This window comes from Ascidiella aspersa, chromosome 4 (assembly GCF_963924565.1).
Source record: "Ascidiella aspersa chromosome 4, kaAscAspe10.2, whole genome shotgun sequence".
Lineage (NCBI taxonomy): Eukaryota > Metazoa > Chordata > Ascidiacea > Phlebobranchia > Ascidiidae > Ascidiella > Ascidiella aspersa.
Window position 1 is genome coordinate 17,599,575 of NC_139450.1, and position 21,458 is coordinate 17,621,032.

At 36.8% G+C, this 21,458-nt stretch overlaps 1 protein-coding gene across 1 annotated transcript; it reads right to left on the reverse strand.

The window, feature by feature from the left end:
• Nucleotides 1-6,763: 6,763 nt before the first annotated feature.
• On the reverse strand, nucleotides 6,764-8,074 carry LOC146148472 (uncharacterized). The gene is made up of 4 exons (XM_083388042.1): nucleotides 8,017-8,074; nucleotides 7,394-7,915; nucleotides 7,201-7,335; nucleotides 6,764-6,951 (listed from the first exon to the last, which is right to left on the reverse strand). Exons 1-4 carry the CDS (start codon nucleotides 8,072-8,074, stop codon nucleotides 6,764-6,766), a joined length of 903 nt encoding a protein of 300 aa, XP_083244168.1.
• Between the last annotated feature and the right edge of the window lie 13,384 nt (nucleotides 8,075-21,458).

The following is a 21,458-nucleotide window of genomic DNA, read 5'->3' on the forward strand; positions in this document are numbered from 1 at the left end:
GGATCGTATTGCTTTTCTTCTTTACTTTCCTCTTCATATATTTACATTTGATTTCTAGCATTTCTCTTTCAATATATCTTCGACTACGACAAATAAATGAGTTCGCCTAGAAACGAGTTTTATTCCTGAATTAGGATTGCTTATGATAATAGACAAAAAGTTTACCGCTTTTCTAGGACCATTTTCATAAAGTTATAAAATGGTAAGAGGTCATACTCAAGTATAACAAAATCTCGAAAGTATTCCTAATCGGTCGAGTTTCGAGACTAAAATTTAGGTGAACTTCGTATTATTAGATTTACGTCAACATGTCAATGAACATTACGAATGTAATTTCCAGTATCATTAATTTACAAAAGAAAATTGGGTACCAAAAATTGATAGCTCCGAGGAATAACTAATAATATCGGATCGGAGGCGATACCTGGTTCCAAGTAGTACTATCGGTACTCGTCCGATACTGGGGTAATATCGGTGGCGATTCGATAGAAAATTAACATAGTCATTTTATACATTATTGCGATCAAACAGAGTGATTTTTCCTTGAAAGAATAATTTTTCAAAAACACTAGGTTAGCAACCGCAGGTAATTTCATTAAAGCAAATATGAACTTAATAACCCAGAAAATATTAGAGTTAAACGTTTCAGGTAGATTTTTCTTGTGCTAGATCAGTGGTTCTCAACCTTTAAAAAAAATTACGATACTGTCCCCTAGCATTTTTTTAAATTGTTAACTGTCTTTCACCCGGTTCGATTTGTTTTAGACGCTTGTAGCGCTAAAGTTAGGATAATTCGGGGCTTTGAAGTCTCTGTGGTCTTCTTAAAAGTATACACAAGTAAAAACAAAATAACCCGTTGTTGACACCGTAATTAGTGTAAAGCGGTCTGTTATGGAAGTGGCTACAAGTTGTTAACTGCGTCACACGCTGCCTCTACTTTTAAGGTATAAGACCCAACGTGGTCGAAATCTTCACGTAAAATGTAAAACCTCTAACGACAATTTTATTTGAGTGAAGCAATCACGAACAGTTTACAAATCGTGACCGTAAAGCCTACAGTGGCAGCGCAGCAAGCTGTAAAAACGTAATTCTCATTAACACAATGTAAGACTATTACGTCACAATGCACAATTCATGCAATCACGTGAAAGAGCAACTAACCGTAGCTTGTGATGACGAGCGCAAACACGTTGGAATTTCGTTAGTGTAATGCAGGGGTGTCCAACATGAGGCACGCGACCTAACAAAAAATGGCACACAAGCCCTCGCAAAAAACAACCAATTGTCAATAAAGCTAAATTTGTTATACAGCCAATTGTCATTGTTTATTCACAATACAAAACAATCCAAGCTATTACGACAACAAACAATTATACTTCTGAACTTATGGGTTAGAGCAGCGTTTCTCAACCGGTGCGCCGTGGTAGGTTGCCAGGTGCGCCGCGAGAAAATGAGAGAAAAAATGCTACAAAAATTTTGTATTATTTTTAGAATTTGCGACTGATAGTGGATTCCAGCAATAAGACCAAAATTAGGAATAACATCAACGTCGGAATATAACACAGTTCGGAATAAGATCGAAAGAGGACCAATAGCTAACAAACCCAAACCCTTATCGGACCAACAGTCTAGTGTCAAAACAGCGTCTACAAACGCCGCCGTTTAAAAAACATGGCCCTTATAAGGCGGTGGCGGCGCCTAATAGTTTAATACCAATTTCCTGCGGATCAAGATGTTATTTAGGCCAATTAAATCTTATACCAAAATATATATTGGCTTTTATTATGGCGTTGGTCAATTTTGGAATTCAAAGTTAAAAATTTAAATGACATATTCCAACATTCGAGTAGTTTAAAATTGTCAATGCGGAATCAAACTGAAAACACTCATCCACAGATAAAATTAAAGCTTTTCTTAAAAAGGTAAATTAGGCTATTTGGAGATGATTTTTTAATCAAAAATGACCATTCAGATTTATCTTTTTTATAAAGGACTATGTCTGTAAATAAACTCTAGTCACTATTTTCTGTGAATAAACACTGAGCAATAGGACTGGATTCGTAAGCCTTATTGAAGTCCCAATGGTTGACGATGGTTCTTCGCTAACAAAGAAAGAGGAACTATTGCAACATAGGGCTTCCGCCATAAGACCGCGATTAAAACAACATCAACTTCGGCATAAAAATCAGTTCTGAATAAGACCAAAATAGAACTAATACCTAATACTCGTAATAACGTTTAAATGAAAATAAGACCTAAATTCGTGTGAATAAGGCCTAAATTGCAAGAATAAGGCCTTTACAACCTTTTACTTAACCCCAAACCCCACCCATAACTTCAACACTAACTCCCCTAATAATTTGAACCATGAACTAAATTCTAATTCTACCCGTAACTCGCGCCTAATCCCAAACAGAGGCAAACAATCCAGTGCCAAGAGCGGCGCCCTAACGGCGCCTTTTAAACTAAGGCACCCAAACGTCGACACCAAAACGGCCGATGCCAAGAAGATGTCCCTTAACCGTCCCATTCCATGTTTTTATAGAGTTTTGGGCGTTATTTTGTCGATTTAGGTCTTATTCCGTTAAATTTTGGATTTATTCCGAGTTAGATTTTGTTGCTTAGCGGGCTTATTTTGTGTTTCCATCGAACTCTAACTAACATACCGTTTGTTTTCATAATTTACAACACGAAAGGCCTATTTAATTTTTTTCTTTTTTCTTTAGGCTTGTCTTATTGAGCACATCGAATTTAATAGCAGGGCTGTGGAGTCACAGTCAAATTTGGGACTCGACGTACCGTAGTCAATTTGTTTTGCTGAAGTCGGACTGCCTGAGTCCCGTCCGACGTGCGGAGTATCAATTTTAAAACTGTTAATGCCGCCAACTGCAAATTGAAAAGGCGGAATAGCATATCGTGGATATTTTCGAGCAATGTATTGTGGGTGGATGAGATATATGACACACCTATGAGGGGATTGCTGAAAATTCCCCTTAAATTAGTTACGTAAATGGGTGAAATAAAGGCTGTAGGGTGGCAGCCGGACTAAGAATTTGACGAAATCGCTCATTTGGCCGGAGTCGGAACCCGACTCCGCAGGCTTCTTTATAGATAATAAAATTAGAAACCTGACGTAATAAAAACTGCCAGCAAAAAACAAAATATCCAAGCAAAGTTTGCAGTCGACTCGATCGTCAGGTGCGCCGCTAGGATTTGAAAGGTTTACAAGTGCGCCCTGGGGTAAAAAAGGTTGAGAAACACTGGGTTAGAGTCTAACCGTTAGACTATAACCGTTGGCGTTATAGCACTATACTGCTTTTATTTTTTTGTATAAAAGCGCTTTTAATATTGGAAAAAAAAATAGTTGCTGAACTTTGGCACGGGAAGATATAAGATAAAAATTGGCACGTCGGCATGTTTGAGTTGGAAACCCCTGGTGTAATGTCATCTTTCTTTTGTCCCACAATTAACCTATGTGCAGCATATTTATTATTATTGCGTGTGTTAAGCTTGGTTTGGAAAAGTAAGTTGCCTGAAAATTTTATTTTACAAAAAACTTCTTCTTCAGGAGCGTCGTGTTGATTTTTAGTTAGGTGCTTCGCGGTTCCAGAAAATTGTCTCGTGGACCCCGAAATGACCGCGGACCCCAGTTTGAGAACCACTGTGCTATAGATAATAATGACGTTATAAATATCGGGTTGGATCGCCATACTTTCTGCCCTAAAATATCGAGTATCGGTATTAAAATAAAAAATTCCGGACATTCCTAAGGGCGCCCTAAGTGAAGTTTTACAAATGGCCGTATAGTGTCAATTATGAATCATACCGGCAAATAAACAGAATTCAGATTTGCAAAGTTAGTCTTAAAAAAACGCGATATAAACTCTTTCAGCCAGGCATTTAAGTAATATACTGTTGCGGCGAAAAAAATATGTTAGTGATTAATAATACCTCTGAGATGTTCGTAAAAAAGAACTGTGCAGTGTAGCCTACACCAAAACCGAAAAAATCGTACAATATATGAGGATGTCATGGTTAAAGCTTATTAGTAGGGTTGAACACGCTATACTAAAGCTCAGTGTTTCTCAACCTTTTTTACTTGGAGGCGCACCTATAGATATTTTGAAACGTTGCGGCTAGGGATGTTCAGATTTACCTTTTTTTTTAAATTTATGGTTTCTGCTTGATTTCCCATTATGTGTCCAATAAAAATCAGTTTCACAAGTTTTCATAACAATTGGAGAACATTTAGTTTAGGGGCTCCGCAGGCACCACAAAGTTACCACACTGAAATGGCTAAAATCTAGGACTTCCCCGAATCCGATACTGCACGTTTTTCTTTAAAAACACAGAAACCGTGTAATTTTTATATTAAACAATGGCAAAAAAGCATCACTAATCTATTTTCAAGTTTTATGCAACTTGAAATGTATTGTCTAATGCAGGGATTACGCAACTTAAGCATATTTTTCAATTGATTCTAAAGCACAATTATTATTAATACTTAATTATCCGACACGTTTGTCGAATGCAAAACTAAGCTAAGTTTTAAATATTTTTTAAACTAAACGACAATTGGGCAAAATTTCTTATCAATTTACATGGATTTGTATTTTATCATTCCTTTGTTTAGTAATAATTAACTCAAAAGGTAAATTTTATATCCGGCGTGTGGTATTATCAATCCGAACAGTTATCGGCGGCCATCCATAAAAGTTATTAGGCCTTTGTAAAATAAGGTCGTATTGATAACGATACAAACACCTTTAAGCACAATTAAGCTTATAGCAGTTTGCACTGAATAAGGACACGGTTTAAATTATGTTTCCGCCTCCGATAGAGCTCATTATTTGTGCCTTATATTTGATTCTTTGAACATTGTAGGATTAAAACAATTAGTTTAGATATTTGTTTATAAATCATGCATAAGAACCAATTGTAAAAATATGGTTTTCAATTAGGGATGTTCGATAGCATCGGACCGGACCCGATACCCGATACCCGATACCAAATGGTAATATCGGTAGTTGTCCAATATTCGGGCGTTATCGGTGCCGATCCAATACCTAATTGATTTATGTTTTACAGCCATGTTTTGCGACCCAGCGAAGAGTTTCTATTATAAAACGTTAATTTATGAGAAATAGCATTAAAATCGAAGATAAATAGGCTTTCGAACGCAAAAGCAAATTTCGGCATAATACCCTTAAAATCAATATTATTGCATTATAATAATTTCGATTAATCATATTAAATTTGATTAGTTTTTGTTTTTTGACCATAGTTGGTATCAGATAAGATCAGGCTACCTTTTGCCCTAAATATCGGGTATCGTTATCGGATGAATATACCAAGTATCGGACATCGTTAGTTTTATTATGATATTTGTTGTCTCTCGTTATAAATTTGGCGGAAATATAAGTAGAACGTTGTTTAACCAAAGGGGAGGAATACTCCTAATGTTGAAACAAACACAATTGTTTTTATGGAAACTCATTTATTTGTCATCTTGGAAAAGGTATTGAGAGAGAAAAGTAAGAAATCAAACTGAAACATCAAGAGGAAAGTATGAAATTAAAACAATACGATCCGAAGGAAAAAATTCAGAAAAGAATAACAGAACGTTAAAAATAAAGATGTTCCCATACTATTTCTACGGTTTTCCAACTTTTATGGGAGAGACTCTTTGCTTGCTAATCCTGAAAAATAATATAGAACCAACTTAGCTTTAAAATTAAAAACTAAGCCACCTGGTAGTAAAAGCAGTAAGTTTCATTTAGTGAAAAATACAATTTAACTGTACTGAAAACTGAGAATAATTGACCAGCACCTATATTTGCAATATAACACTCAACGTAGAAAACGTTTGTATAGTAAAATAGTAATAGGTTCAGACTATAAATGGGCAATTATAATACAGTAGATTTTAACTGCCAGTAAAAGAACAAATAATTCTTTTTGCTTTTGTTTTTACTTTGGTGGTTGGCGTTTATACGCAGATTGTCTTTGTCTTTGTTCGTCTTGAATGTATTTTATTAATTTATTTTACATTTCAAAATTTTAATCTTTTACTATTTATTTGTACAGACAAGCTGATAATGCCATTTATATGGCGAAATGCATATTTGTATTAAAAGTTTTAGACTTTTGCTGACTGATTTTGTTCGGAGCGGTGCGCTTCTCAAGCTTTTATTAAAAACAATTTTAGAACTTTTTTCGTCGGCATTTCGTGTTCTGTTGGAGCGCAGGATTCTGTTGTTAATACACATACTAAGATAAAATAACAACGTAACAATTTAAATGCTAGTGACACTTTACCATTAGCAAAAATAACGGTGCTTTATCATATCAAAAATAAAAGCTAAAAGCGAATAAGGGAAACAAAGTCAAGTCATTTGCGACTATGAGTTGAACGTCATAGTTCCACAGTCAAAACGTCGTGGGACAATGACTATTCAAATATTGTTTGGATGAAAATATTATATATATCCAATGTAATGTATGAAATACTATCACTTTGTGCAATGCGTTAATAAACTAAAATCAAGAGGGCCTTAGTTTAAAAACTAAAAAAAAGTTACTTACCTACAGCGCCTTTCTCCCTACCACCTCCTTAAACGACCTGTAAATTACACGTGTTAAAAAACGTTACGGACTTGTAATTATCAGAAATTATTTCCCACCAATAATCAAAATAAGCAAAATACCTCAAACATCGTAGAGAATCAATATCTAACACTATCGTAATATTTACGGGGTAACATTAACTTACACTTGATGAGGCTGATGCTGACGCCGAGGCAAAGGCTGACGCTCCGCCGCTCGAACCCAACAAAGAATCCAATGAGTTAAAACCAAAGCAGTTTTGGAGGAGGTTTAATGCCCCACCACGACATGGTCTTTGAATTGTGTTTCCAGTAATGTCATTGCATGGAACCGTTTGGGGGATAACTGGTTCACATGGGATCGTCGGTTGCACAATTGGCTCACATGGGACTGTTTCGGGAACAAATGTTTCACAAGGGATAGTTTGGGGTACAATTGTTTCACAAGGAATTGTTTCGGGTACAATTGTTTCACAAGGAATTGTTTCGGGTACAATTGGGTCACAAGGAATTGTTTCGGGTACAATTGGGTCACAAGGGATGGTTTGAGGGACAATTGTCTCACATGGGATTGTTATTGGTGTAACTTGCTCACAAGGGATTGTTTCGGGTACGATTGTTTCACAAGGGATGGTTTGGGGTACAATTGTCTCGCATGGGATAGTTTGAGGTACTGGACATGGATTGACAACTTGTGGACATGGTTGACTGACTCGACGGCATGGTGCGCCTAAACATATTAAGTTAAAACTTTTGTATTTAATTTATCAGTTTTTGACAAAACTTACGTCTGTAACAAGGTTGCCTTTGACGTCTGTAACATGGTTGTCTCGGACGTCGGTAACAAGGTTGTCTTGGGCGTCTGTAACAAGGCTGTCTGGTTCTAGCGCACGGGCGACGAATGGTTTTTCTCTGAGGTCTTGGTTGGCATGGGTTGCGTATGATTTGTCGCCTAGGTTGACATGGTTGTGCGACGACTTGTGGGCATGGCTCAACGATTTGTGGGCATGGCTCAATGATTTGTGGGCATGGCTCAACGACTTGTGGGCATGGCTCAATGATTTGTGGACATGGCTCAACGACTTGTGGACATGGCTCAACGACTTGTGGACAAGGTTCTTCAGGTATTGATAGACACGGTTGACGTACAACCCTTGTACATGGCCTCCTAATGACACGTCTGCATGGATTTCTTATTGAGGGAAAGTTAAAGCAGCTTTGTATATCGTTGAACAAGTTGCCAAACGAGCCGCCGCCAGATGATGTACCCGAACTCGCGGAGGCAGATGCAGAAGCTGTAACGCTCGATCCTGATAAATTTTTGTCAAACATATAACAGTAAATAGAATATCGATTATATCGACCAATGTTCATAGACATTTAAGTTAATATTGTATGGAATATACCTTACCAGATAGGCTTAACGCCGACGCAGTTCCAATGAAAAACAATGCAACAAGAACTCTCATTTTTCCAATTTACGGTTAACGTCAGAGGAAAACTGATATCTTCTACCTGTTTGCCAGTTAATTTATAGAAAAAATAGCAGGATGTGAAGTTTCGTGCCAAAACACTTGTTGCGAAACAAAACGTGAGTAGATCAAAAAGCTTGGCCGCGGTATATCGCTTGTTTGCAAAGCTTTGGTTTGCTCGTAAAAAATCCGTCTGTAAAGTATAATTGAAACTTGAAAGCAAAGTGCCTATGTCTGGCATGATGTTAATATAACGACGAAGCCAAGGAATTGTCAAATTCAGCTAAGCAAATATTACAAATACTTAACGTGCAACTGTCATCCAAGTTGGAAACTTAAAGTACCTAGAAGTATTTCCACTCACAGATATTTGTCGTTGCAGGCCGTGAACTTTAACCAAAGGACCCTTTGTTGCAGACAATGTGTCTCACTGCTGGGTACCCGTTATTCTAAATATTTTATTCCGAATAAACACGATTGTCCCAGCTTTTCTGTAATAGAGGAAAGTTTACCAAAACTTTAACATTTGTATATCGCCTGATTAAATTTAAATTCAGATAAAAATAAAGTTTTAAAAAATCGAACTATTAAAAAAAAGTCTTTATATAAAACAACATTGAAATGGGAAGCAGTGTTCTCTTAACCTTTTTGTACGTAGACCTCTTAAGACGTTGTGACGCACCGAGCGTAGCGAACGCGAATTGTTTTTGTTTATACTTGCATTTCTCTTGAGTTGCTTGTAAGATTTTAATACATAGGCTTTATATTTTTAAATTGCTGTATTATCAAAACTAGCAGACAGAGAAAAAACAGGATGAAAATATAGCTTTTATGTATTGATTTTTTTATTTGCCGCGTCTCAGCGATAACAAAACTTTGTCCTAAAGAAATATTATTAACTTTTTTGAATATTCGATTGGCTAAACTGCACATTGAGAGATAAATTAGCGACAAATGTAAAACTATCAAGATTCATGCCTTAATTCAGGTTTTCTTAACCTATCTGTAACGATCCAAAATTGGGTCACCGCTTGATTTGGTTGGGTCGCCGAATGCAGTAGTTTACACGATAAGAATATTTGGAATTGGTTCTGATCAAGATTACTCCATTACTTTTTACATTGCAGAAGCACTACAAAGAGATGGATCATATTAATTCAATTCGAACTTATATTCTGGTATTTTCTTATTTGTATAAAGTTCACTTTAAGCTTACAAAACGTTCAGTGAAGTAAATTAGGTCGCCGCGAAAAAAGGGTGAGAAACTGTGCCTTCATACATCGTTTGTTTGACTTGTATTACGGGTCTTGAAGAAGTTCGACACCCAACCATATTAAACTAACCAGCAGTTGCATTAAAAATTAACTATTTGTCAATGACACCAGGTATGCTTAGTTAATAATATTGCTTATTGTGAAAGATAAGTTTGCATATCATATTTAAACATGTAGTGAAAGGATATACCACGATAGCAAGGTTATTGTACTTTTATGTACGATTGACTTACTGACGTCTGTATAAATGTTGAGCGATGCGTTGTTGTTTGGGTATGTAGCCTAGTTATGTTACGCCAAATTACAGCCTTACTTAACGGCTTGTCGGATGCAAAACGCTACACGGAGTGTTTTTAAACTGTATTAATATAGGCTTACAGAAATAAAACAATATAAGGCATAAACAAATAAAAGCGGCCAACGTCTCAGAAGAGGGCAGAAACTTAATTTGCAAATGTGTCAATTATTTTTCTATAGCATAGCCTATACCGAAAACCCAATGCCGTCATATTCCCTCGGTTTCATAAATTACAACAAGGGGGAAAAGGGGTGTAAGTGCCAAAGGCGTAGCTACGGGGGGGCGGTGGGGTACATATGACCCCGAGCGCCAAGGTACAGGGGCGGCAAATGGGGCTTACAAAATTTTCCCAAAAGGGGTTCTTCTTTTTCTTTTCCTTTATAAACTAAGGTATATTATGTTATTGTAATAGAAAATGTGATTAAAAATGGAGGAGGGTGCCAATTTTATAGTTTGTCTCCGGGCGTAAAATACCCTGGCTACGACGCCTTTGGTAAGTGCCAAATGTAACTAATTATTAGGTGTCAACCGGAAACGTAATGAAATAAGAAATAAAGCGTGAAATGTGAGGTGCAACAGTGCAAAAGTAATATAATTTACTTGAGTGGGAAAGAAAGACGCACGAACAAACGATAGTATAGTGCGTGTAACATTTTTCTTTTAATTCGTTTAGGTATCATAGTATATTAAAACGTAAACGTCCCTAAAGTCTCCAAACTGGCCTGGGTTGTCCACATGTGAGTCATTCCCTGTATTCGCCAAAAATTATAGCTCGGCATATTCTGATTAAAGTAATGATCAACATATTGTAGCGATGTTCTGCAGTGGAGTTCTAACAGGCATGCACAGAAATCTTAAATTTTTAGTTGCTGGACTAATAAATCCATTAAAGGAAAGAAAAGCAAACTGTTATATCTTTCTTTCACATAGGGTGCGAAGCTTGTTTGGTAGAGGAACGTTGCAGGTTTAACCTTCATCGCGAGTTCAAACCTCGCGGCTATTTTTAATCTCCTGCCTTGCTTAAACCAGGGGTCGGCAACCATTTTTGCACTGCGGGCCGGTTTAAAACTGAAATTTTGTCGCGGACCGGCCTTAAAAGACAACAAATATTCAGTAAAGGAAATTTATTAGAACTTTTTTTAATGCGAACTTTGAGCTTGTTTTGTCGCAAAAAGATGCTTCCATCTAGGAATTATTGAACCTAATGAAACCGGCCGTTGGAATTAGCCCCGCCAAGCAATTGAACCCAGCCCGCGGCTTAAATAAAACTTTTTGGCATTTACGTTTTATCTTAAATTACACTTGTACCATGAAATTACACTTGTATAGCCTGCCACTATTATCTATTCCTACGATATATAAAGTCCCAGTTTGTATTATATATAATAATGTATTTCAGATCCCCTTACCATGCAGACCCTATACACGACACTTTCCAAAGTTACTCAATACAAAAACTTTCATACGTACATGCCAGATTGGCTTTTTGCAATAAAAATATATGCATTTTTGGATATTGCGAACGTGCCATGTAACTCATATGGTCACAGCATACTAATTGTTTTGATCGTCAACGATAACTTGATACTATAATTGTGATTTTTTATCATATCGATCAACCGTGATGTATATTTAAACAAAAGTTAATGTGTTTTGAATATAAAAATACAATTAATTGTTTTGGACTTTTTTAGGTTTGCACGTACAGTTAAATCAAAAAAACATTTTTTTGTTTAAATAAAAATTTTATTTTGACAACCCTGCTACGGACCGGTAATATCATCTCGCGGACCGTACCGGTCCGCAGACCGGCGGTTGCCGACCACTGGCTTAAACAACAAAAGATCGATGAGTTTCGACAAAGCCTTAACCAAGACAAATTGTGTACCAAAACTATTAATTATTGATCAATATGATTTCAGAAAAGCAGGATTATATATGAACATGTTTATATAACTTAAAGTTTGGTCATGTTTTGCAGTTCTTTTGTTTTGCTTAACTTTAAATTTATTTAAGGTTAAATTTAAAAAACATTAAATTATTGAATATTTTGCCGTTAGTATTTTTCCTGGCAAAAGTGTAATATTTTAACAATAATATATTTTTCAAGAATTGGTTATAACAAGAGAATATATCTTATTAAAAAAACGCTTTTTAACGCAATAAATCGCTACGCTAAAATCATTTTTACATAGAACATTTATGCAACGCATAACGCTCAAATTATTTGCTTGTAGCGATTATTTTTCAGGTATAATTACGTTTCATTACTGAAGTACAACATTTCGCAACCTTTTTGGCTTGCGGCACCCTACAGAAATTATAAATAGTTCGCGGCACCCTTGCTCATATTTTTGCTGAGTGGTTAACTGTAACATTACAATAAACAAGATTGAAACAGCACATAGCAAGGTAATAAAACCTTTTTAATTTTTGGCATTTTGATCGTACCTTACACAAAAAAATGTATCGAGAAGCCTATACCAAAAATATATGCGGTCCGCATTGTCTGGCAAACCGCCATAAAGGCATACTGATGATGTTTTATGACCTAATGTATATTTCAGGTAATGTTTATAAATGAAATAAACCAGGAAAATATGTCATAGAACTCTAAATAATGGATTTTTTTAAATTATTCGTGTCATGTTGTATGTTTTATACTGTATGCAGATACTAATAAGAATTTTCTACCAAATTAAAAAAAATTTCAATAAAGAAAAGTATTTCAGATTAGTATAATTTTAAGTAAAGGGATTTGTTTTATGACATTTCTTTTCTATAGTTTAGGTGTATCTTATTTTGTGTTTTCTTTGGCTACGTTACCGCATCCTTTCATGAAAGAAAACTTTTATTGACTTGGAAAATTGTACGATAGCTTGCTGCTAATCAAAATGTTTCTGGAGATATATAGTTTTGTGTTCTACTTGTACAGCACCTTTGTTGTGGGTTATTTTAAAGCTACTCGTGAACGAATAAATAAATTCTCATACAATCCAAAATTAACATAGATGAATGTAAAAAAAACTTCTGTTGGATAATTATTCACAGCCCAAAAAGGTTTTAATCCACAAACCAAATAATCACACCGCTAGAAGTAGTTTTACACACTGTTTGCTTCACTGTTCGTTTTTCGACGCTCTTGTAGAGTATTAGCGATTGACAGCGGAAAATAATTGGAACGAATACCCTTCATCGTTAAAAGGGAATGCCACTTGTTCGACGAGCGCCCTACAGCACAGGCAATTTTCAGCGGGACGCCATCACTTCATAAAGACAGTAGCTTGTCCACCTGCGCCAACGCACCCCGGGTTTGGACGCCCTGCATCGCAGAAGTGTGTGACCAGCTGTTATGGAGTACTGGCGGCAAATGGAAAGATTGAGGGAGGAAAGGGGACAGCCTCGCTCCAAGCCTGTATAAGGACAGCTGTCCGTTGATTGGCCCTGCACCTGACCAGAGCGCCTGTGTAACGATTTCCAGGCCTCTCTGATGACGACGGAGCACCCTCGAAATCAAAGATGTGCGTCCGTTGTTTCCTGACGCGGTAGCTGCTACTTGTCCAAATTTTCGGAGTTGGGCGCTTGACTGTATGTAATGGACGACCTGATCACTTCTATTAAAATTATCATGTAGAAAAGCGGAAAACTGTAAGTATATGTTTACAGCCTACGGTTACGCCAGAAATATTTTAACAATTTTAACACAAGTAAAGTGTGCAGTAGATACAGAGTCAGCAAAACCAAATATAGGATTTTACAACATTAGTTCATCAAGAATGTTAAATGAACACTGTTTGACAATGCGGTTAGGGAGCCTACGGGCGTAAAAGCGGTTAGGGAGAATATTTTTATAAATCATTGTAATGTTTTGTTTATATATGCATAACGAAATTTGGTCCATTTACAAGTAACCTTAGGTCTTTAAACATAAGTATACTTGGTGTGCGAATGCAATCTTATTTCAAAAGGAGACAGACAGACAGACAGACAGACAGACAGACGGACGGACGGACGGACGGACAGACAGACAGACAGACAGACAGACAGACAGACAGACAGACAGACAGACAGACAGACAGACAGACAGACAGACAGACAGACAGACAGACAGACAGACAGACAGACAGACAGACAGACAGACAGACAGACAGACAGACAGACAGACAGACAGACAGACAGACAGACAGACAGACAGACAGACAGACAGACAGACAGACAGACAGACAGACAGACAGACAGACAGACAGACAGACAGACAGACAGACAGACAGACAGACAGACAGACAGACAGACAGACAGACAGACAGACAGACAGACAGACAGACAGACAGACAGACAGACAGACAGACAGACAGACAGACAGACAGACAGACAGACAGACAGACAGACAGACAGACAGACAGACAGACAGACAGACAGACAGACAGACAGACAGACAGACAGACAGACAGACAGACAGACAGACAGACAGACAGACAGACAGACAGACAGACAGACAGACAGACAGACAGACAGACAGACAGACAGACAGACAGACAGAAAGCGTATTCTGTTTAAAGTTCATCGCTAAGATTCGAAAATTATTCCGCTTATGGTTGTTATGACAGGATGGTTATGCGCAAGGGTATGAATACTTTCAAAAAACTAAATAAACATGGTTTAAATTTATTCTTTCCACGTGCTCCTGACTAACGCAAATCAAAGCGAGCTCGCTGTCAGTGCGAAGTGTATGACAACGGGCGTAAACAAGCCGGCTTCAACCCTACGCACCTTTGCTAACGTCGCTGTGGCGAACGCCAGACTGCAAGGCGCCTGTGCACCTGGGCTGCACGGGAAAGTGTCGACAACAGAGCACAAGTTTTTTTATGCGAAGATTTACTGTACGGGCTATTTGCGTTTGAAAGACTGTAAGTTGGGGTTATCAAATCGTTTGGCTGAGCGCTAGAAAACTGTTCCATTGAGAGTGTGCAGGTATAATGATTTACCGTTGGTTTGTGAAAATAGTATTTAATCCGACATCAGACTAGTGTTTCAACAGTAGTTGGCACATATTTGAGTAAAATTTTATTCAATTCTGCCTCTTGGATGTTTATATAAGGAAATTTGTAGGTCCTGGATTACTGAGGTGCATAACTGTATCTAAGTTATATTTCGATGCGCATTGAAAATGTACGCCGCAAGTCGTTCCCGGAACCAAAGATTTTTAATATACAGCAAAGTGTTAGAAAAAACGATCGGTTCTTTCCAAAAGTTTGCGTAAAGATGTTGCAGTCGCGAAAAAGTCGCGTCGACTATTTAAATTTAATCTTTAAGACTAGGCAAAAATACGTATTGAGTCCAGTGCGTTATGTCGTTATTTTCCTATAAATAAACCAAGGTAAAGCGATATTTTGAAAGCCGGCAACTTAATCTATCACGTGGGTAAATCGCTTAAATCTAACATCAGACACAACAGTTTTGGGCCGCTCATTCTACTAATAATCCCGAGCGGATCGGAACCGCTTTGTCCAGCCGGCGCCACAGGTCCGGCTGCGCTTTGTGACGCTTGAAAGGCCGGCGTCGTGTGGCCTCAAATCTCGGCTCCAATACTCACGATTAAGCGATGTCTGTCACGTGAAGTGCTTTACACGGTTTAGGATTTAATCGTATAACCTTTTTATGAGAAGGCTTTTTGTTACTTTGAGCGACTTTGTTGGGCGACCTGGATATAATTTAATCGGCTCGAATATCACAGCAAGTCCTCTTGTCCTTTGCTGCAATAAGTTCGAAAGAAAGGAATTTAACAACGCAAACAGATATAAATTTTTCTCGCTTTTAGAACGGCTAGATATAAATACAGTAAAATTAATTATTCAATTCTGCACTACCGCAGTACAGTACTAAGAATGCGTTTTAAATTCAGTAGAATTTGTTCCGTACATAAAAATTAAAAACTTTTGAAATATTTTGGTGTAAAACGTTTACTTTTTGGCATGTTTAAAAAAGACGCTTTTTTCCATACCTCTAACAATAGGTGTAGTAGGTAGAGTGTATAGTAAACCAATACAACAGATCACAGCAATTATTTTTTTTTGCATTGTAGAAATGGAGAGGAACGATGGTCACACAACGAATGTTATGAGAGGCCGTTTCTTGTTTTGTAAAGTTTTTAATACTGAAATAGATTCTTCTTCCTCCAGCCAATTATCCGCTTCACCCCAAAATATCGCTCCACCAAGATTCGCCGTCATTCCTGCCTCGCTTCTCCCTAAAAGGCAACGATCTTCACCAAGTCCGCCGGATGATCACAACGCACAATTTCGCCATCTGTACCAACAGCTACGTGGTGTTATACCAAGCGGTTTGTCGGCAATTCACCCAGGTAATTCGACGCCGCGTCGGGAAGAAATCGCCAAAAAAATTGGCGACGAAAGTGATGCGGTGGATCTGATCGAAAATGCCATCACCTATATACGACTTCTACGCTCTCTACTGGACGTTCCCAACAAACCAGATGATTCCACGACTCGGGGTGGCAATCCTTTTGTAACTCAAAAATCCCTTCCGGTTGAATCGAACTTGTCATCAAAACAAAACACTTTTCATAGTAATTTTACTATGGAGTCATGACCTTCCCAAGTCATCGAAAAGTTTTACATTTACTGTTTACATTTTTGTTGCTGAAAGTGAAATAAAATTTTTATTCAATTATAGATGCTCCTGTCGACCTGTTGTGTATACTAATTCTTCCGTTTTGAACAACCTAAACTGGTCCGATAAATTTCATAATTCTATGCAACTAACAATGTGTTACATTTACAGTTTCATAGATGTACACCCCCTGTACACATTCTACATAGTGGCGTATTTTTATATTTCTTTAATTTGTAAAGCTTTTGCTGAATGAACTGAATAAACTACATAGTTTTATATTTTGTTATACTTCTGATGACAATGTTTTAAAGCAGTGTGGTAAGACATTGATTTGGTAAGAACGACTTCAAGCCTTTTGTTTTTCACAAATCATCAAAAATGATAAAGATTGTTCTTTTAGCAAGCAAGTATTGAATCTTCCATACGTCTAAATTCATTTACACCGTAAATTTTATATTATCTCATAATGTTTTGCACAGCGGATGGCGAATTAAAACCCAATCAGTTAAGGTTGTCTATAATGTTGCATTAACAAACGGCCTGCGACTTCTTTTAAGATTTTGAAATACGAGTATACAGAATAGATTAATATCTATGGAATATGAATTCGTACAAGAATTAATGTAAGTTTTATGGTAACTAAACAAGTTAGTAGGGTAGGGGTTTTGCTAAAACCAATAATAACCGGACAGATGTATTAAAATCCTCTGTAAACAGTTTTTAAGCTTTTGTTTTGTCAGGCGTAACGCGTTATTGAGTTCTAAGAACAAACTTCACTTTGGTGTTGGGCTCGAAATCAGTTCCGACTTACTAACGACAACTGTATTGCAGTAGTTCCCTTTGCAGAAATCATAACGCCAATGCAGATATTATATTACCTGGTAAATGTGTACCCCCGAATAACAGTCCGCCTTCACAAATTCCGTCGTTACCTGGCGCTTTAAACAACGTTTGAGCGTTAGATTTCGCCTGTTGCGGACCGGGGAATGTTTGCGTTCGAGCGCATGAGAGTATATTCCGCCAGACAGAGTGGCGCCTTGGTCGAACTTGGCTGCCTGTAATCGACCAGCATCTAAATCGCAATCTCGAGCGTCAAAGTTCGTATATTTATCTTTCTCTACCAGCGCTATGCCGAATACGTAATACTGCGGTTCTTCACGAACCTCATGAAATTTGCAAGAAGATTGCGCTTCCTGTTTAAGTTGATCTGGTAAAGTCATAAGCAGCAAACACGCTGACGTTGTACATATAAGAATTTGTTGAAATTTCTTTCGTACAACTGCCAAATTTCTTTTACTGGTTCATATGGTTGACTTTTTTCGCTTATATCATGTATAAAGTGTATTTATATATATATAGCTGTAGTTCTTATTTTTGGTTTTTACAGTGTGGCGGTGCTGGCTGAAAGTTTTTTGAAATAAATTCGTTTGAAGTATGAACTCTCATGATGCGATTGCCAGTCTTCCGAGATATTAGAAACAAACATTGAAATAATATGCTTTCTATTTTTAATTTTGCTAATAAACTTTTTATTGCAGATCAAAAACATATATAGCAGTGGTATCTTTTAGTGGGTGATGTTGGACTGGACCGCCTGATAATTCTTCTGAGTCGTTATAGTTATGTATTACCAGGCTAATAAACCAAAAAAGGTCCTTAACAGTAAAAAGCACACATTCTTAAAAAAATTATAATGCAAACGCTTCTAGTATGAAGAGTCACGGTTGTCATTTCTCGCATTACAACCAGGGTTGCCAGCGTTAGGTTTTTCCGCCTAAATCCATTTGTTAAGTTCATCTAGATTTCAAGTCTTCTTTCATAAAAATAGAAATAATCTCGATTGTTTTATAAGTAAATGTTTACAGCTTTTCTTCTAATTCCAAAGTATTTAGAATATTGGATACTAAAATACATGTAAAAACAAGAAACTTTTATTATATTATTCTGTTAAGACTGCATGTCGTGGTCGTAAAAAATCGTACAAAACATCAATACATTTGAGTACATTTGATGTATTACTAAAAAGTCTTCTAGTGATGCAACAATTTTCCAAATTTAGTCTGGTAAAACAATAGATTTTATCTTTGAAGGGTATATAGGGATACAATCGAGTAAACGGTATGCGAACACATGATTTGACTGTTTTTTTAAATATTATTTTGCGTTTGTATTTAGCCTAACGCATTCGTCTGCAACTTAGTTTTACCATTTTGCTAGTTGTGACGCCCAAAGTAAATATTTACATTGTTGTTTTCTCATAAAATACTTCATGAATGACAATATTTTACCAGTTAAAGTTCTTTTAATATTATTTTGCTTTGAAAAAAGGTTGGTTAACCACTGGTCTAGCCTATGTAACATTTTCCACCCGGAATATTAGTTAAGTGAAAAATTGAAAAAAAGTAAAGAATCTGGCACAGCTTACTAACACAACTTTTATGAATCAAACCACAATAATTGCAGTAATTTTCTTTTTTATTAGAGATAATTAGTTAAACGGCGAAAGAAAAATACGCACGAGAGATAAAAGATAGATAGCACCTAATAAGAAGCGACAGATATACGTTTAAAGACTTGCCCATTTAACTCGAAATGATGCGATCTTCTTATATCCGAGCGCAATATGGTATTCTGATAGTTTGATTATTTTTACCGTGGTGAAGGCAAAGTTTTGGCGTATTTACATCGATAAATGCTAAAGTGAGCACAAGCAGATTTGATCAACTAGAATTATTTTAGCTTTTTAAACTTAGATAAGAATTAGTGATATCACTGATGATGGCATGAGCATTTGCCGAAACGTTTGAATAATAAAGCATGTCGCTTTTTATGTCTATTTGGGCCGTTATTTTCACCATTAAACTGATGAACAGATCCGTATATAGTGTTTCAGATTAGAAGTAGAATGAGATTATTTTGAGCTTTCTCAAATTAGATTATAATTAGAATTACCGAATTATTAAAATAACGAAATTCAACTATAGAATTACATTTAATTATTCACAATCAATTTCATTTAAATCGCGAATTATTCCAAAAAGAATGTTAATGGTGAATAAGTGTGTGTTAAGTTTTATACTTTAGGATATCGTATGCTTTTTGGGCGGTAAACATCATCTCTACAAGTCGTTCCATCCAAATAGTTTTATTTTAAATTCTTTGTTTTCACTGAGAGACTAAAAATGCCGTTGGACAAAGTAGCAATTTTGGTAAAATCCGAATTAAATTAGAACTAGAATTAGAGCCCACAAGCAATACACAAATTAGATTAAGAATTAGCCGCATTTTGCTCTAATTTATTGAATTAGAAAACTAGAATTAGCTAGCACAAGTCGGTATGTAGTTTAGCAAATCATTTTTATTTACAGTACCAAACAGAACAGTTACTGGAATGGCTTGTAGGGGCATACAAAGTTTGTACGAAATCCAAGCTGTGCCTTATTCCCAAAACTTTGTAACATTCACAAAAACAAAAACAAACCAGAAATTGTTTCAACGTTTAAATTGCAAAAAAAACTCACCGGTTAGTTTCGCTTATATCAAATGAGAATAGCGCATCATTGGTCGCAATCACACAAAGATTAAATTTGATTTGAAAGGATCGCAGTTCGGTTTAAATTGTGGCTTATTGGCAATAGGTCATATAGTGTCCCGAGTCGTTTAGTACAGGGTCGGCAACTTATTTTGCACTGCGGACCGGTTTGAAACTAAAATTTTGTCGCGGATCGGCCTTAAAAAACAACAAATGTTCAGTGAAGGAAATGAATTACAACATTTTTTTGAATGAGAACTTTGAACTTGTTTTATGGCAGCGAGATGCTCCCACCTAGGAGTTATTGAAGTAAGTGAAACCCGCAATGTGTCCCTCACGTCCAGTCTGTTTCGCGGTTTCGTCTTTGTTGCTGCCATCACAGAAAAACCAGACTCGCATAATTAGTACGATGTCGGAAATGGAAGCAACGTTTTTAAGGCTTTTATTGCAAGGTGGTATTCTGGCAAGACCTTCATCCGAAACATTGGTAAAGGAGTTGCATGAAAAGTTCATTTCAGGCAACCCTCATTTGCAATGTCTAGCACTTGGTCCTCTTGTTGCACAGTTAAGGTCGATTCACCAGTTTCGAAAATAAATGGATTACGAATCCATTTATTTGCAGTCCTTGGGTCTTTAGCGCTTGGAAAATAGCGCTTGAACTCTATACTAATATAAGCCGCAAGTGACTGCTTACAAGGTCAGAGAACGATTGATCAGGTTCGTTTTCTTTCAATGTCTCTGCTAAGGTTAAAAACATGTCAAAAACGCCTTTGTTAACACATTTCTTCCATAATTTAAGTTTGTCTTCAAATGCAGCCAATTTATCTGCCAACTTGATAACAGTTGTCATTTTTCCCTGAAGTGTTTGATTTAGTTCGTTGAACAGATTAAATACGTCGCACATGTAGGCAAGTTTTAGAACCCATTTTTCATCTATAAATTTCTTACCAAGATCGGAATGTTTCTCTAATAGAAATCTTTGCAGTGGTTCACACAATTTAAATACTCTGTTTAATGATTTTACCCGTGAGAGCCACCTTACTTCTGTATGCAAAAGAAGGCATTTGTGTGGAGCATCCATGTCCTTACATAGCTGCTCAAACAGCCGGGTGTTAAGCGCATGTGCTTTGATGAGGTTGATTATTTTAACTACATCATCAAATACGCTATGAAGCTCAGGTGATAACTTTCGGCTAGCCAGCATTTCTCTGTTAATGACACAATAAGTGGCCTCGCACTCTGGTGCGACCTCCTTTATCCGAACTGTCAAACCATACACCGACACAAAAAAGATACACCGACACAAAAATACCTGTTCAGTTTTTCTGCGAAATAATCATTCAGGGATTTAAATAGTTCGGAGGCCGTTGTGGTTTTTGGCAACAACAGTACACATAAAATGTCCTCATGAATATCTTCTTCATAAAGAAATCGAACAAATACTAGCAACACAGCTTTTTTTTCAATATCTATGGACTCATCACACCGAATCGCAAACCATGGTGACTTTACAATTTTCTCTAATAATTGAGTTTCAATGTCTTCTGCTATATCCTCAATTCGCCTCGCATCAGTGCGAGCCGAAAGAGGAACCTGCCCTATGTTTTTAGCTGCTAATCTTCCTAAAACTTTACGGCAAATATC